Source organism: Colletotrichum spaethianum, assembly GCF_022836535.1.
Source record: "Colletotrichum spaethianum MAFF 239500 DNA, contig06, whole genome shotgun sequence".
In the NCBI taxonomy this organism is placed as follows: Eukaryota; Fungi; Ascomycota; class Sordariomycetes; order Glomerellales; family Glomerellaceae; genus Colletotrichum; species Colletotrichum spaethianum.
In genome coordinates, this window is record NW_026054776.1 from 528,719 (window position 1) to 545,056 (window position 16,338).

Genomic DNA, 16,338 nt, shown 5'->3' on the forward strand with positions numbered 1-16,338 from the left:
TGGTGCAAGGCACGGCGAATTTGCGTCGTAGACGAAGGCTTATTTAAAATCCCCCAAAAGGAGCGGCATACCAGATTCTTGCCCGTTGTTGTTGTTGCTCTTGATGAGGTGAATCAGGACGAAAAACATCACTCGTGGCTGTATTTTGTATTGTCAAATATTCGATGTTGCGGTGCGTCACTTTAAACAGTGTAGATGGGTAGAAACCGACCCAAAGTATGTAACACGAAAGAGGAGAAACCCGTGCCAAATAAATAACGGTGGCAACCCCTCTCGTTCTAATAATCGGTTGTGGACTTTTTCCATTTTGCATTGATTTTTTTCAAAAAAAAAAATTCATTTTTTCTTCCATTGAATATTGAAACATCGATAGCTCCATTAAACCTTCAAAGTCCTTCAAGCTGACATACGAAATAGCCCTCATAGTCTTTTCTCCTTTTAGCCAACAAAACCTAGAAATCAAATCGTTTTCTCCCTCCTTCTGAAACTGCAATTACCTGCCCACTAATCTTTAGTTCCTCTCCACGTGCTAGTTTTCTATTTGCCTGCCAGTACACCCATATGATGGCCAACGTCACAGGTATTGCTGCTGCATAAAGAGACAAAATTGCTATGAAAGCTCTCGCGTGCTTCGGCGCGTCATCTTCTCTGAACAACTGACCGCCTGCAATAGCACCCAAATTACTGCCCATTACAGCCATGGCGAGACCGATACTCCTTTTCGAGGGGTTGACGGCATTGATGCTTACCCAGGCGTCATTCAGGCCCTGAGCCAAGGCGTTTCCGCCACTGAGTAGCGTAAAGATCGCATAGTGCGCCCATTTGTTCGATCCCGTAGGAAGGCTGTATAGCACCCCTGCAAAAATAATCGACCAGGAGAAAGCGACGATGCACCACGGCCCACGCCAGCGTGTCCAGTCTGAGGCCAAGGAAATCGTCCATGATAGCAACATTACGAGAACGCTGCTAACAGCGTTGAGGAGATTCGCATTCGTCCGGGAAAATCCGAGGCTCTTAATGATGTTCGGGCCATATAATTGCAGACCGCCCTTGGGCGCCAGGGAAACCACGTTTAGAAGCATGTGCAGCCAGAGACGGTAGTCTATCAAGGCGCGAGCGAAGGTCTTGAGTGTGATATGAGCCTTGTCTGCGCCCTTCGTCTCATCATCAGCCATGATGCGTGCGCGAAGGATTTGGCGGTCGCGAGTACTAAAGAAATTGAAGTAGCCGTGAACAGGGGCTGTGTGTCCGGGACTACGAGGCAAAAAAGCAACAAAGGCGAGAAAAACAACCAGAGTAGTTACTCCCTCGACTGCAAGAGGTCAGCGACTACATCGAGACGGAGAATAAAGCATTGACGGAAAGGGAGAGTGACGAACCGATGAACAACCACTGCCACCCAGAAAGTCCCATCGTTCCACCCAAGTTCAGAATCCCGGCTGCAATAAGAGACCCGCTAGCCGTGGCTGAGTAGTTACCAAAGTAGAATATGGCCGTTCGCAGGGCCAACTCCTCGCGTGTGTAAAACAGGGCCAGCATATACTGCCCAGCAGGGATATACCCGCCTTCGAACACACCGAGCAAGAACCTTGTTGCTAAGAAGGAATTGATGTTTGTGCACCAGGATTGAGTCAAGGCAATTGTTCCCCAGACGCCCATCTGGAAAGTGAGCCATATAGGGGCACTGACGCGCTGCAGGATGAGGTTGGAAGGGATCTCTGCGATGACAATGCCAGCGGACATAAGCTGAGACCCGACGTTAACATCGTTCTTGGTGATATCAAGGTCCTCAGTGATAGTATCCGTCAAGGCATTACTGATGTTGCTGCGGTCGAGCTGGAGGACGAAAAAGCCAGCGACTAATAGAGGCATAAGGTAGCAATCCAGTCTGACCTGTCAGTCCATTCAAGTGCACAGGGTTGAGTAAGCTACATACTTGCGCAAAGCTGCCGCCTCTTCCTGTTTGGACCACGAAAACTCGATTTCGACGTCGTTGGGGGCTTTTGATGGCATTTTCTCGGCGTCACTAACGATTGCCTTGAGTGGGCGAGCCTCTGCAAGGATATCTGTGGACATCTTGACCACCGACGTGCTAATAGTGTTACAAATTCGACTGAGAATTAATGAAAATATAATCGCAAATAACATGACGGGATTGCGCTAGTTATACCTGCAAACACCCCTTTGGTTTGTTCCTGTCTTTTGCTCCGTATGCCATAATCCTATCTTTACATCTAAGGTCGTTCTCCAGAATCAGCAAGCAGCGAAGTCGTGCTTCAAGGCGTAAAGCACGTAAACAAAAGATTGGGCTAACCAGGATGATACCTGCGGTGATGAGCGACTGACGCTGGTTAAGGCAAAGTGCATTCTCCAGTATTGAAGAAGTTTTCGGCGGTGGCCTTCGGAGGTGAGCGTTAGCTCCTCTGATGTCTTCGGGGTGGGGCCGAAAGCAATGCTTTCTCAAGTTTGGCCGGGGAAGTTAATTTACGCCATTTCTCTTTTGCAAAGGTCTTCTAGATTTCCCATCTTTCTCGGGGCTCAAGGTATAAAATCTGCTTCTCAAGGCGGAAGATTCTTTACTACTACCTACAACTTCAACACGCCGCAATATACGACACGAGGCAACATATAATGTCCAAAGATCCAGCCCGACCGAACGTCGTACTTGTTCTAGCTGATAATCTTGGCTGGGGAGAGCTGGGATGCTATGGCGGCGGCGAGCTTCGTGGCGCAGCCACACCACGCATTGATAAGCTGGCTACTGAAGGCCTTCTGCTGCACAATTTCAATGTCGAAAGCGACTGTGTCCCGACCCGATCCGCCCTCATGACTGGCCGACACCCGATTCGTACGGGATGCCGCCAATCCGTGCCCGCTGGGTTCCCTCAAGGCCTCACGGCGTGGGAAAAGACCTTGGCCGAATGCCTTAAAGACAACGAATACGCAACTGCACATCACGGCAAGTGGCACCTCGGCGACATCCCCGGCCGGTATCCGTCCGATAGGGGTTTCGACGAGTGGTTCGGGATCCCGAGGACTACAGATGAGACGCAATTTACGAGCGCGCTTGGATACACCCCGGAGGTAGCTGAGCTACCATACATCATGAAGGGGAAGGCGGGCGAATCCTCGGAGAATGTTTGCATCTACGACTTGGAAACGCGCAGGCTTATCGACGAGATGCTGGTAGAGAAGTCGAAGGACTGGCTATCCAGGCAGGTCGAGGCTCAGAAGGCGTTTTTCTTGTACCACCCACTCGTCCATCTGCACTTTCCTACACTCCCGCACAAGGACTTTGCTGGTAGCACAGGTCAGGGTGAGTTTGCCGACTCAATGGCCGAGATGGATTATCGTGTTGGCGAAATTCTGGATCACATCGATGACTTGGGAATCCAAAAAAATACGATTTTCATATTAGCTTCGGACAACGGACCAGAGTTCAGAGAACCGTACAGAGGAACAGCTGGGCCGTGGTCAGGAACATACCACACAGCCATGGAGGGCAGTCTCCGGGTCCCGTTCATCATTCGATGGCCAGGTCATGTTCCTCAGGGTGTGACTCACAACGGTATCGTTCACGTGACTGACTTGTTCACAACGATTTTGTCCATGACCCGTTCCGTGGTGCCCTCCGACCGGCCAATCGATGGTGTAGACCAGACGGAATTCTTCTTGAAGCCTCTGGAGACACCATCACCCAGACATGGATTTCTGTTTTATATCAAGGAAGATCTGCGCTCCATCAAATGGAAGGATTGGAAGCTTCATCTTGTCTGGGAGCCAAAGGTCAACCAGTCGAGTGGGAAGCTTGAGTCACCTTACCTTTTCAACGTTGTTAGAGACCCCAAGGAAGAGGTAGACATTTTAGCCTACAACACCTGGGTCTTACAACCGATGTTTAAGCTGAGAGCAGAGTTTCAGAAAAGCTTGAAGAATGACCCTGCGCCATCTGATCCGCTCAAAGATTTTTAAGTAAATGGGTAGTGGCCCATATTGCCGGAAAAGGGCAAGGTACAACCCGCTGCGTCCACAGACATGGCATTCTGCTGCTAGCTTATTCCTCCTCTTCGATTTCTCAACCCAACCTTAGGCAAGCATTATCATCTTACATCTGCCCTGATTGAGGCAAGCTAAAAGAGAGGGATTATGATTGCAACATCATTAGAATAGCTTTGACTATAGACAATCAGATAAGAATATCCCACTCAAAAGATCAGTGGTTATCATTCATACCTCGTTGATCAAGTAAGAAGAGTCTCGTATCCACCTTTGTTTAAGGTACAAGGTGCAACATCGCAAAGTAACAAGGGCAGCAACAACATCAGAGTACTATGCCAGCCTAGAAGCGCTTCTAGGGCCCTAGATGAACTGTGATCACTCCATCGTTAGGAAGCCTCAGGCAGCAGGCTGCTTAGAGCCGTGCATGAAGTCAAGTCACATCAGGTGGGCAGACTTAAGGCGTACTGCAACAGCGGTATGGGTAGTGCTTGGTTTGTTGATTTCTTTCTTCCATCCAGCCAGATCCTGCGCGTTATCATCGCCCACCCTGAGTTTTCTCAGCCATATATAAGCTCTAAAGCGCTCTCCTTCTAACGCTGGAAAACATTGATGGCTTAAGTTGAGAAAAAGCAACTAGCTGGATTTGGCCAATTTCATGCGCGTAAAACAACTAGTCTGATGGTGACTTTTTCATATTGTTTCGAACTACTTACTCTAGGTTCCCAAAACCCCAATACAAATCATGTATGGATGCTTGTTGCAACGCCATACCTGCTAACATAGATGTATCGTATGCCAGCAGAGACGCTTCTTGTAGCTGAGTATGCTCCAAACTTCCAGCTACATCCATAGACTTTGAAACAGAGTTCGCTAGGTTCTCGAAAGCATCTCGATACACTGACCCGAGCGGGTATCTCTCGACCATGGCCCAAAGCACAGACATGCAGGTGTTGACAGACGCAATCATGTCCGTCTGATTGAGATCGCGATAGTGGTTTCTCGCTTGAAGGTGAACGCAATAGGCCATAGCGACACCGCTTCGGAAGAGGTTATGCGTTGTGCGCCAGAAGAATCGGAGCTGTCCCTCTCGGAAGGCCCGGCGGTAGTTGCTGATGCACTCGGCGGCACTTTGCGCAAGAATGAGAATATCATTCTCTGAAGGGTCTGTAAATGATTGAGAAGGGTAATAGAGAACAACTAGATGGTTGTGCAAGATAGATTCGAATATGTCTGAGGGTGTTAACTGTGTTGATGGAGCGGTTGACGTTGGCGCACAGCTCAGCCATTCTATCACTCTCCGTCTTATGCCATCCCTCCAAGCAATAATATCGACGGACGCACCACTCTGTGGCGGGTTTTGGTTTAGTGTTACATAAATCTCGGACTCAAGCCTGCGATGCTTGATCAAGTGTAGTGCTAGAGCCCGGCTGCCGCCGGCGCATTCTGAAAGTTCCGGCAGCGGAGTATGAATAGCTTCGTCAGGGATAGAGAAGGGCCTGCTTATTATGACGCAAAGGTTCCTTTCCAACGTGTAGAATGCCCAAAATAGCCACCGGCGCTGGTTGAGTTGATGATGGTCAAGTTTCGCAGCGACAGCACGCTCATCGTGGAGATTCAGCTCAATGACCAGCCTCGATGCAAGGCCAATAAAATGCCATGCTCCACTCAGATTTGAAACAAAGCAAGTATACTGTCCCACGAGGAGCAGATTGTAAAGATGTTGGAGATCACCGGTACAGATAACGGCTGGATTCTGGGCAAGGAGTCGAGTGGCCGTGGCGAAATAACCTTCTGCTCTAGAGACATGGAATGCAGGATCAGTCCTATTGAGCAACAAAACAGCCGTGGCAAAAACTGCATAAGCACGGAAACTGGCCAAGGTTATCGCAAGGTCTGTCGGGCTATGGCCATTCGGGCCATCCTTGTAAAGGAGTGCGATCGTAGCATGAAAATCCTCCTTTGACGGCATTATTGGTGAGAAGAACTCGCAGTGTTCAAAGTAGGCATCGACCAATCGAACAGCAACGTCTCGTTGTGGCAAAGCAGCTTCAGTCGCATTGGGTAGTGCATCCAGCAGTGAGTGATGATCGCTTTGTTTAGACCTCTGAGAAACCCTTCTGATCGGCTCGGCTAGCAACGAGCGAACAAGTGACTGACCGATTGGAGTTGTTATGGTGTTGTAAAAAGCATCTGTTTCCAAGCTTTGGAATGCAATTTGGTCCACTGGGTCTCTCGATAAAGAGCTGCCGCCACTCGAAGCGAAATCGGTAAAAGTTGATTGAAGATGAAGGGTTTCGCGGTTAGCAAGTTGCGACTCAAGGTGAGCTACCCGATCCTCAAGACTCTTTATGTAACTAAAAATCTATCAATTAGTTCAGTCTTCCTTGTACTTTTACCTGCTATTGAGGAAACCGACCTTCGAGGAGCGACTTGACCATCAATGTCAGTGCTCACACAGGGAACACCAGCTCGTTCGCAATTGGAACATGCAGGTATGTTCTGATCGCATCGTTGCTTCCGAGATCGGCATCGCATACAAGCGGTCACGTTCGTCCTTCGGACATTGGACCTTCTGCTCTCGCGCTCCCGTGATGCCATGATTCGCAAGGTCACGGTGACGTGCTCAAAACAAGACAGGCTGGCCTTTGCACCGAATCTCGGACTAATCGGAAGTTCCTCTACTTGCGATAAGACCCAAATCAGTGCTAAGCAAAGCCTGCACTGGATCTAAGATGAAAGAATAAGACCAGTATGAGTCACATGCGACTTTGCGATTCCCAGCTTCGTTGGACTCAGCAAAAGACTTGGTAACATCAGTGGAAGTTCGCTTCCGATTGAATAGGAGTCACTGGGCTAACAGTGGGTAGATAAGGAGGAGCACGACTCCACAAACTTTTGCATCCAGCCAATCAGCTTCCTGAGTTATTAATCTCGAGCAGGGAGCTTGTTGAGGTCGACCTTAGATTGCTCATGAATTCAACTCCGGAAGGCACTATTGCGCGAATAGCAGATGGCGGATTTACTAGTGGTGTGTCAAAATCTTACCCAGAGACGCCACTTAAACTCACTTTAATCTTCCATCGAACTTTGTATAGCTATTCCCTTGTCTCTAGTTTGCCACCAACAATATCTCTGCCGACTTGGCTCCGCCGCCCAACAATCTCCACTGATCGTATAGTTCCCCAAGACCATTCGAAACTCAAGAGGTCAAGCGAGAGATTGGCCGAAACCATCGCAGCACCGCGAAATTCGGAAGTTGATAACCATTTTGAAGGACCATAGCATACATGGCAAATACTAATCAAGGAATCGAATAACTCATAAGGCTGTATGGTGATGAAGCAAAATACCCAACAGTGTGAACAGCGTTATGAAATCTTTCAGCGGCACTGTCTAGGCAGCAGGCCTCCCTCGATGAGCCATTGATCTTCGGCTATGCCAGTCTCACCTACGACTCCACGAAATAACTGTGCACGAGAACAGGATTTGCATCAATCTTCATCACCCGACAACCCGCGAGTTAGGGATCCAGCCTGTTTCTGATCACAAGGGTTTCGGCTACGGAACGGCCGACAACCCTTTCGCAGTGAACAACGTCGTCGCTTGTTAGACGCCGGCCTCTTTCATTTCAGCGGCGTGCTCAATTGACCCCCATCATCAACACAAGGCTGCGGGTGCCTGGGAGGATCGATGCGATCAGGACAGGAGCCCTTGCATGGGTCAGACGGGAGCACGAAAAGAACATGAAAGACGAAGCATAAGGCTCATAATTATTCGGGACTTGTATCTCTTGGCGACTATTTGGAGATGTCGCTTCGTTTGCTGACATGATAACCAGGTAGAATTTGGTCTGATTCTTAACATCGAAAATATGCCACAAATAAAGGGCTTGCAGCGCGAGACGTGGACATTCACTGTGCTCGGGGATGCCTGGGCCCCTGATCTTGTAGTTCCTCCTCCTCATCTTCATTTTCCCCTGGGCTTTCTGGGGGCTCTTCAACGATACCCAGACGTTTGTAGGCGAAACAAGTTCAAGAAGCTTTCTGTAACGGTATTTGTGTACTAATGCTTGAAGAGGGGTCAAAGGACTGGGGAACGGCAGCAAGCCGCCTGTTGAAAAGGCCTCCCGTTAAGAAAGACGCTGTGGCTAGTGGCGTAGCTGGTGCGAGGTAGGCCCAGCCCCCTCCCCTCGCGCCCCCCCCTCCCACCGACCAATGGCTGATGGTTTTTGAACTGCCAATCATGGGCCGAAGAGCAGGCGAATCAGAAGCGAGAACGCTAGCCAATCAGAGGGGCGGGAGCAAGGGGGACCGAGGGGAAAGAAGAGCCTTTCCTAACGGAAGGCATCACGGCTCATCGACTCGCAACAATGTGTTCTGGCTGCCGCAGACTTGGTTTCGTGGAACCCTCGCCTACGCCAGAACTAGAAGACGACCGGGAGGACGAGGAACAGCCGCAGCTGCAGCCATAACAGTTTGATAGGCCGGCGCTTTAAAAGAAGCTTATACTAAAGCCTAGAACCATCGTTTACTTAGCGCCTAGTTATGATGGCATCCTGGCCTTTGTAGTGTACTTGGTCTACGTAGATACCCTAGATAATACCGACTTGACTCCCTTGTGCTTGGTGTACGTTTATGTCTTTTATGATATTTGTTTGGGTGCTTTTAACCTAGGACGTGCTGAGGACTTAGCCTGCTTTATTTTTTATGGTACTAAGAATAACTATAGCTTTTTTGGACTGCTAGATAGAATTGAGGTCTTTATTATACCTTTTTTACCTCTGTTTAAGACTAGGAGCCTATATTTTGCTAAGGAGCTAAGGCTTAACCTTCTCTTTTCACAAGAGAGCCCTTAGTATACTCGTCTTATTAAACGTATGTTGTAAAATCTATAAGATGTATATTGCCTTTAGTATGCTGCTGCTTATATAAACTATTATGAATAAGAAGTCTAGAGCTGCTTAACTATTTTGAATAAGGCAAAAATATTATTATAGTACTTTTTAAAAGGGTTTAGCGACTCTTATTATACCTGTTATATTATTATTATTAATAGGCTTAAGGATAAGCCTAAGAATCTGCCTAGGCCTATCTGTTAGTAGGATATGCTTGCCTTGATATGTACTCTCTTAAGCGAGTAATAGAACCTGGATATAAACAGGGCGGAGAGGGCTGATAGTAGCTTGTATGGAAGAGGGCTGATGGTTAGTTGGCGCCTTTGTGATGAGAACGAGGATGACGAAGCGCTGCCACTAATTTGGCGCAAGTTTGCGTTTGAGATGTTAGGGTTATCGGTGTCGATTTCCTCCCGATATGGGGTAAATACCCTCTATGAGCATTTCATCCCCGACGGCGTATTCGATTTGGAAAGAGAGAAGGCTCGTGAACGAGGAGCAGATGAGGGGATATGGACCAGTATATCGACATTCGTACTTCATATGGACAGTACCAATGGTATCGACTCGGAAGTCTCGTGAACAACGAAGTAGAACTTGGACTCGACAGTTTCCAATTCCTGACCTACCTGACGGCGGGGGCCGAGTGGGACTACAAACACCTAAAGATGCAGAAGCGACTGGAGGACCAGCAAGTGGATGAAATGGTCGATCGGCTCATCCAACAGGAGCAATTCGATGCGGCATATGCACCACAAGTGGCGGAGGACTTCAACCTGCTATCTGGAATGCAGGTCGACGACAATGATGTCGAAGAGGAGCTAGCCAACATGATGTCTGAAACGCAAACTTATGGAGAAGCACCTAATCAAAGCGACTCTAGTGAAAGCGACCCCGGGTAGAGCTCTAGGAACCAGGAAACGCCGTCTACGTAAACTTCTAGAAGCTCTATCCTTTATTATGTGGTAATACTTAGTTTTAAATAAGGGAAAAAAGACTTTTATATGTCTTTCACACATTAAGAGAGATAATTTAGAGCGAATCACTAAACCTAGGTGAGACCACACGATGAGAATGGCTTTGAATGTTTTTAGTGGCATAGTAACTTGACTGGCATAGACTTTAGAGCTTATAACTGGCTGTCCTAGTCGTTCATAGATGTTGGTTCTGTGACATAGATCAAAAGGGGCATATGGACTAAGTGACTGATGATAGTGGGATGGATAGAACCAAGGTCCCTTGTTATTTAACATCACAGGAGTCTGGCTTAATTGTATTTCCTATTCACTCCTTGATTTTCCTTGGATTTACGTGGCGCTGCCTACATAAAAAGGGGCGGGATTTAGCCCTTAGCATCCTTGGTTGTACACAGGCGCTATAGAGCCTATTACCCCTAAGCAGCATTTTTTTCTTTCTTTTTTTTCTTTTTTCCTCATTCTTTGTATTCTGCCACCAGAAGGCATCTCAGCCTTAACAGATTCATCAAGACAGACAGATATACACGAACAGAACGACTGAGTTCTTCATCTTCGTCTTTAAGAAACAAAATTAATTAGTATCGGCAAAACCCTATGTGAAGTAGACGCGTTACGTAGACATGGATTGAGTTTATGCGCTTTGCATCCACTATATTTTAGAGATGACTAGTAAGTAACGCTACTTCTAAGGATCTCTATTCTTCGCCCTGTAATGAGTTTATTCCATTCTAAGGCCAGTACCCGTCTTGCCGCATAATAAGCAACCAAGCATATAGGCTATCGAGAACAGCGTCGTTGGCACCTTCCAGTAATCAGTCACACATCCATAAAGTGACCGCCGCATAAGGCACTTATAGTGGTTCCCACGCATCATGATCCTAGTATCCGTGACCTTCAGCACTTCGATTCCGTCGACCCCAGTTGTTTTGTTACCAGTGGTTCTTATAGGCAGGACTGTGGGTTACTGGTCACACCGCAGATCCCAGATCCTAGATACCGGTCACACACAGGTAACAATTTTCGTTTGGAAACAGTACCAGTCACGTCGCTATCCTGTGTAACGGATTCCTGGTAACGGCAGGTTTCTATTCCTTCGTAATTAGTATCACATTCACCGCGAATCCTAGTCACAACTGCTTTATCAACACTAGTAGTCCTAATACTAGTCACAGGTAACATATTCTAATTCGGTTCCTGGTCACTAGGGACTCCTAATATTAGGTTACTAATATCCTTAACACACAATGCCCACGTTACTAGTGACCGTTTCGCTTAGTACCGTGTTCCCAGTATCTACCCGATACCAATCACACCAATACACTACTATTTCGGCTACCAGTCCCTTATACTAAAGCCATATATATTTCCTAGGATACTAGCCTTAGTTAAAAGTTAAGGATAATTAATTCTCTATAGTAGTTACATATAAGTAGCTAGGGATTCAGTTTTTTGCTTTGCACAAGAGAAAATAGTAAAGAGACTCAAGATTCCTAAGGACACCGCGTTCTATGCATAGTAGCTACTAATTAGAAATTATTTAAATATGTATTCCCTATCAAAGGGGTCGTTTCTCTAGCTAGCTCTAATATGTTTCTATACATCGCATTCCCTTCTTATGACTACTTCTCTGTGCATGCAGATATCAAGCCTGTTCTTCCTGAAAAGCGTGTGTCCAGTAGGAAGCAGTGGCCTGGACAATCAATCGCCAAGACCCGGGAGCTAACAGCAATGACTGTCCCCCCTCTGAATCCAGAGGCGTGTCGTCTCATGTCTCAGTGACGGTTTCCATCTGAGATGGTAATCTTGTCTGATCCGTCAATAGTGTGGTGCTCTGGGTCAAAGATTTTGTAGTTGGCCTAAAATAGTAGTAATAATAGTAGGCTGCATAAGCTTTGAACTTTTCTGGATCCCCTAGCTCGATTCCGTTCCTCTTGTACTCTAGAAGGGGGTATAAGTAAAAGTCTTCTGTAGCGCAAATAAGGTGTTCTTCCAGATAATCCTAAAGCTTTTTAGTTCGTGTATACGTCTTGCCGCAAAAGAGGCAAGGGTTTGTTTTACCAGAACTTGTTGGCAAGCAGTGACTACGCTGAGTAGAACGTAACTTGTGGCCAGAGATAGGTTAAGAGACCTCCCCTTCAGCACTATCCTCTTTTTACGGAGGTGGAGGGGGACTCTGAGCGTCTGCTTCAACTCTCGGAGAAATGCTTTGCATTGTATTCGTTGACCTCAGGGTAATCAGGGGCTTAGATCTAACCAGCACCTTGACTTCCGGCAGTGAAGTAACAGCCACTTCTTGCTTCACCTTCGAGGTGGCACGACAAACAGGCTCTCACACAAAGGCATAAGCTACCCAGGCGTTAATAGCATCGATCTTCCTCTTCACGATGTCTTCCTTAGAAAGGTCCTCATCCATATCGCCTAGGATGTCTGTAAGAAGCTGTTGCGCGGGCAGGTGTTGGGCCACTTTGCGCTCTACCTAAGGCTCATGAACATGTTATAGCTGCTTCTAGAGCTTATCGTTATCCTTTTTATTAAAGAAGTTCTAATATATGATTTTAAATACCTTGTGCCGATGCTTCTGCCGTGCAGCCCTCAGCCTTGCACCCTGCGATTCATACATCTTGAGCTCGTTGGGTGAGGCACGACTAAGGCGGCCGTATTGTGCTTGTAAAGTGGCCCTGTAGGTTTCTGTTTCCTGCTCCAACTGCTGAACGGCCTGGTTAGGACCAACCTCGCGCATCATTTCGTCAGACACAGTCTTGGGGGCGTTTTTGTTGCAGCGGAGGCCCATGTGGTTGAAAATGGCAAGATAAGGAGATTTAGTTCTATAACCTAAAAAGGCGTCTTGCACAACGGCGTTCATTTTCGAGTTGTAGTAAAACTCCTAGTAGATGCTACTGTTCGGTTTATGTCAAAGGCCCTGATCACGAACAGACCGACGATAGTTTGCTACGGCGCAGTTAGAACGGTTCACAAGCAGGGAAGGGTGAGCTCACTATCGACGCACTGCGTGTAGCGGCGCCGGTATAAATAGTCCGTTAAATTGTCAAGTAATCCCATTACCACACCGTAACATTTGGAGTGGTTGTCAAACACCCTTGCCGTGAGCGGGTTGTCTGACTGCTTGCCGAATGCATTAAGGGTTTGCCGAAAGACTGGTTTGTGTTTCTACTCAGGCTTCCAACGGACTCTAACGGCCTTCTGGTTGAGTTTAGTGTTAAAGAATGGTTTAACCTTGTCCTGGTATTCCTCGTTGGCAATGACCCCTTCGGCAAGTGCCTTGGCTAGAATGTTAGCCACTGGGCATAAGGCGGGCAATTTCTCTTCCACAAAAATGTACCACGTGGAAACGAGTTTCTTGTTTTCGCCTTTGTGCCACCGGAGGAGAATCTGTATCGCGAGGTGGTCGCGGCCGCCGTTGCCGTCTGGATCGCGGATAATCCACAAGTCGATATCCTCCCAACAGAGAACTTTCAGCTTTGGGTTCTGCGTCCGTTCGTCGGCTTGGCCGCATACCCAGCATTTCCCGGGCCGTGCCGAGCGGCCATCGTTTTCGTGCTCTATATCAGTATAGGCATCTGACTTATCGTCGAACTTCTTAACAATCGCGTTGTTGTTGCTCGGCTTAGAGTAGACAAGCTCGTGCCTTCTGTAGCCTGTGAACATAGACGTAAGACGAACACACGCATCGTCAAGTCGGTCGAGTCCGATATGGAAGGTTGAGGTATCTTGCACCTATATGAAATGGATATGGTACATGAAGAAGTCTGGACCCATGGATGGCTTTGCTTTAGGCTCTCTTCTGAGCTTGTATCTCTGCGTGATGTACTTTTGAGCGTAACCGTGGAGGTGATCCTTGAGTGACTTATCGAGGTGCCGGCCAGTATATTTCCTAAAGAGCCCGCTAAGCTTCTAGGTATAAACCCAGATAGTGCTCTTAGCGCTGATAATCTGCCCTGTTTTCTGTAGCTTAGAATCTTACATTAAGAAGTTAAAAAAGGTTTCGCTAAGTCCCTTGTTTTCATAACTAAGCGTCTTTAGAAGGGTCTTCCAGTCATTTTCTCGTTTAATTTTGCTAAAAAAAAGCAATCTAGCGATTTTAGAGCTAAGCTATATCGACTTTATAACTATCTAAATAGTTTAGCAGCAACAAACGCCGTTAGTTTCCCTGTTCCCAAACATTCACCAATTCTTCCTCGTGCCATAGTTCAGGCTCAAGGGTTTCTTATTATCAGAGCTATTAGCGGTAAAGTTAAGCCTTAACCAGTTTATGGCCTTATTATGTCTTAGAACTATACATGAGTGTGCTATCACAGATAGTAGTAGGAGCCAGGGTTACCAACAACTATAAAAATAGAATAATAAAATTACAAATAAACTAGATGTACAGTGTACCTGTGCCTATTCTCTTGCATCTCTAAAGCAGACCGCATATCCTCTTAAAATCTCTGTAGCATCCAGGATACGGGATCGTGAGCATGCGCCCTGATTCTGGACTCACTATCTCGATGTTCCTGTTTAGTGTCCTACCTCCGCTATGCCTCCAGCCTTGACACTGCCGTTCCGCCTTGGCGGTGGTGTCAGCGGCCTGTCAGGGTTGACTAGTGCTTGTGCTCTGTACCGCCACATACAGCCACAGGTACATCTTGCCTATGGTGAGTGTGCTTCGAACGGGTGTCTTGGGGTACATGAAATGGGGTGCTGGACCACCCGAAAATGGACCCCTAAGCCCCAACACACGCATTCTCTGTGTAACGTTGGTGGCGGTTTGGGGGTGCAAGGTTTGGCTGGATAGGCTGGTCGTAGTAAGTGGGTCAGCGAGTCGCCTTTCAACTCAGTGGTCCTAATCCTCTTCGATATTGGATGGTACTAGGGGCTGAGCTTCGGACATGGTTAAAGTCAATGATTCAGGAATGGAAAATGCTGAATTGACTTTACTGATGGAAGGAACCTTAACTCTGAACACTGCCAGTAAAAGTTACAATGCTACGCGCGGGATGTTGAGTTATGGAAACCACCTTGGTGGCGAGCTTTCGCAGCAGACCAAGCGTCATCGACGGGATGCTACAGCATATTGGGAAATCACAGGTCATCCGCATCGCGTAAAAGTTATACTTGTGGTATGAGTGATGTGGAGATTATCATTATTAACAATGGACAACACTTTTGCTGAAAAAGACAACCGAATATTACTATGATTAACTAAAGACGATCGTGACCCAGAAAGATCCAGTACTCCAAGCGTCAAGGCGCCACGCTCGAACCTTTCCGGCTCCCGTCTCCCAAAGCAATATCCAGCACAAAAACCATCGCTAATGATACAGTTGTGTAATATAAGTTCAATCCGCCGTTCAGTTGATGCCCAGCATCGAGGACTTCCTGCGGTCGGGCTTCTCCTCGAGCTGCCTGCGGTACGAGTCCAATTCCATCGTCGCCCAGACAAGCGCGATCTTGCCCTTGTCGAAGCGGTACATGCAGTGCTCGTGGAACTTGACGCTCTTGCCGTTGGGCGTCGCGCCCGCAAACTCCGACACCGGCGTACCCGTGATCTGTAACCTGGCAGCGACCTGCTGCGTCTCCTCGTCGACCAACAGCTCCTGGATCTCGAACCGCAGCCCCGAGATGGCCTCCTGGCTGACCCGCATGCTGCGGGCGTACTCCTCGACCAGCATCACCCGGTTGTTGTGGCGCACCTCCCGCTTGCAGTATCTTGGGAAGTCCTTGCTCATGGTGCCGTGGTTAATGCTCGAGACGTACTTGCGGTAGACGGCCGCCAGGTCGACGGGTTCCTGCGGCGTGCTCCGTGTGAAGAAGCGCGGCGTCACGCCCGCCTCGGGCGTCTGCCGCCGGATGCCGTCGTTGTCCTGCAACGTGAGCATCCGCGCAATCTTGCCCTTATCGTCGAACCACACGAAGCACTGCTCGTCGAACTCGTACGTCTTGCCGACGGTGTCGACATACATCATGGCGTCGGCCAACGTGACACGGTTGATGTAGCGCACAGCAACGGCCTTTGCCTTCTTGTCGACCAGCAGCGTGTCGATCTTGATCTGGAAGGTCGCGAGCCCTTCAACGCGCGAGCGCAGACGGTCAATGTGCTCCTCGCGGGTCTGGATGCGGTTGTTGCGCTCAATGGGGTCGGCAAGGTGGTTGCCAATGACATCGAACTTGCGGTTGTTGAGGCAGTCCAGGTACTCGCGCAGGCGGGCGCCAATGTCGACCTGGATGCCCTTGCCGTCGCCGTTCCACCGCTTCGATGACGGGCTTCTGCTCTTGCGGCGGGGCTCGTTGGCGTCGACCGCAACAGGGGGCTTGAGCTGGGCAACGCCGGGGAAATCGGGGCCCTTGTGTTCGGGGGACTCGGGTGGCGTCAGCATGCTCTCGTGGGAGAAGCATGGCGCTTCGTATTCCTCCATGGTGACGGTAGACATCATCATGAAATCTTGCGATGTGGTTGTGCAAGAGGGT

At 48.3% G+C, this 16,338-nt stretch overlaps 6 protein-coding genes across 6 annotated transcripts; 2 read left to right on the forward strand and 4 right to left on the reverse strand.

Annotated features, from left to right (window-relative positions):
* Nucleotides 1-681: 681 nt before the first annotated feature.
* ColSpa_03182 (uncharacterized protein) lies at nucleotides 682-1,175 on the reverse strand (the record flags this gene model as incomplete). Its single annotated transcript, XM_049269394.1, has 2 exons — nucleotides 682-717; nucleotides 750-1,175. 2 exons carry the CDS (start codon nucleotides 1,173-1,175, stop codon nucleotides 682-684), a joined length of 462 nt encoding a protein of 153 aa, XP_049125351.1.
* Nucleotides 1,176-1,329: 154 nt separating this feature from the next.
* On the reverse strand, nucleotides 1,330-2,076 carry ColSpa_03183 (putative transporter; the record flags this gene model as incomplete). Its single annotated transcript, XM_049269395.1, has 2 exons — nucleotides 1,330-1,888; nucleotides 1,937-2,076. The coding sequence occupies 2 exons, from the start codon at nucleotides 2,074-2,076 to the stop codon at nucleotides 1,330-1,332; spliced, it is 699 nt and encodes a 232-aa protein (XP_049125352.1).
* A 555-nt stretch (nucleotides 2,077-2,631) lies between these two features.
* ColSpa_03184 (N-acetylgalactosamine-6-sulfatase) lies at nucleotides 2,632-3,972 on the forward strand (the record flags this gene model as incomplete). The annotated part of the gene is made up of 1 exon (XM_049269396.1): nucleotides 2,632-3,972. The coding sequence occupies one exon, from the start codon at nucleotides 2,632-2,634 to the stop codon at nucleotides 3,970-3,972; it is 1,341 nt and encodes a 446-aa protein (XP_049125353.1).
* Nucleotides 3,973-9,405: 5,433 nt separating this feature from the next.
* ColSpa_03185 (uncharacterized protein) lies at nucleotides 9,406-9,795 on the forward strand (the record flags this gene model as incomplete). Its single annotated transcript, XM_049269397.1, has 1 exon — nucleotides 9,406-9,795. The coding sequence occupies one exon, from the start codon at nucleotides 9,406-9,408 to the stop codon at nucleotides 9,793-9,795; it is 390 nt and encodes a 129-aa protein (XP_049125354.1).
* Nucleotides 9,796-13,038: 3,243 nt separating this feature from the next.
* ColSpa_03186 (uncharacterized protein) lies at nucleotides 13,039-13,536 on the reverse strand (the record flags this gene model as incomplete). The annotated part of the gene is made up of 1 exon (XM_049269398.1): nucleotides 13,039-13,536. The coding sequence occupies one exon, from the start codon at nucleotides 13,534-13,536 to the stop codon at nucleotides 13,039-13,041; it is 498 nt and encodes a 165-aa protein (XP_049125355.1).
* Nucleotides 13,537-15,221: 1,685 nt separating this feature from the next.
* Nucleotides 15,222-16,286, reverse strand: ColSpa_03187 (uncharacterized protein; the record flags this gene model as incomplete). The annotated part of the gene is made up of 1 exon (XM_049269399.1): nucleotides 15,222-16,286. One exon carries the CDS (start codon nucleotides 16,284-16,286, stop codon nucleotides 15,222-15,224), a length of 1,065 nt encoding a protein of 354 aa, XP_049125356.1.
* Between the last annotated feature and the right edge of the window lie 52 nt (nucleotides 16,287-16,338).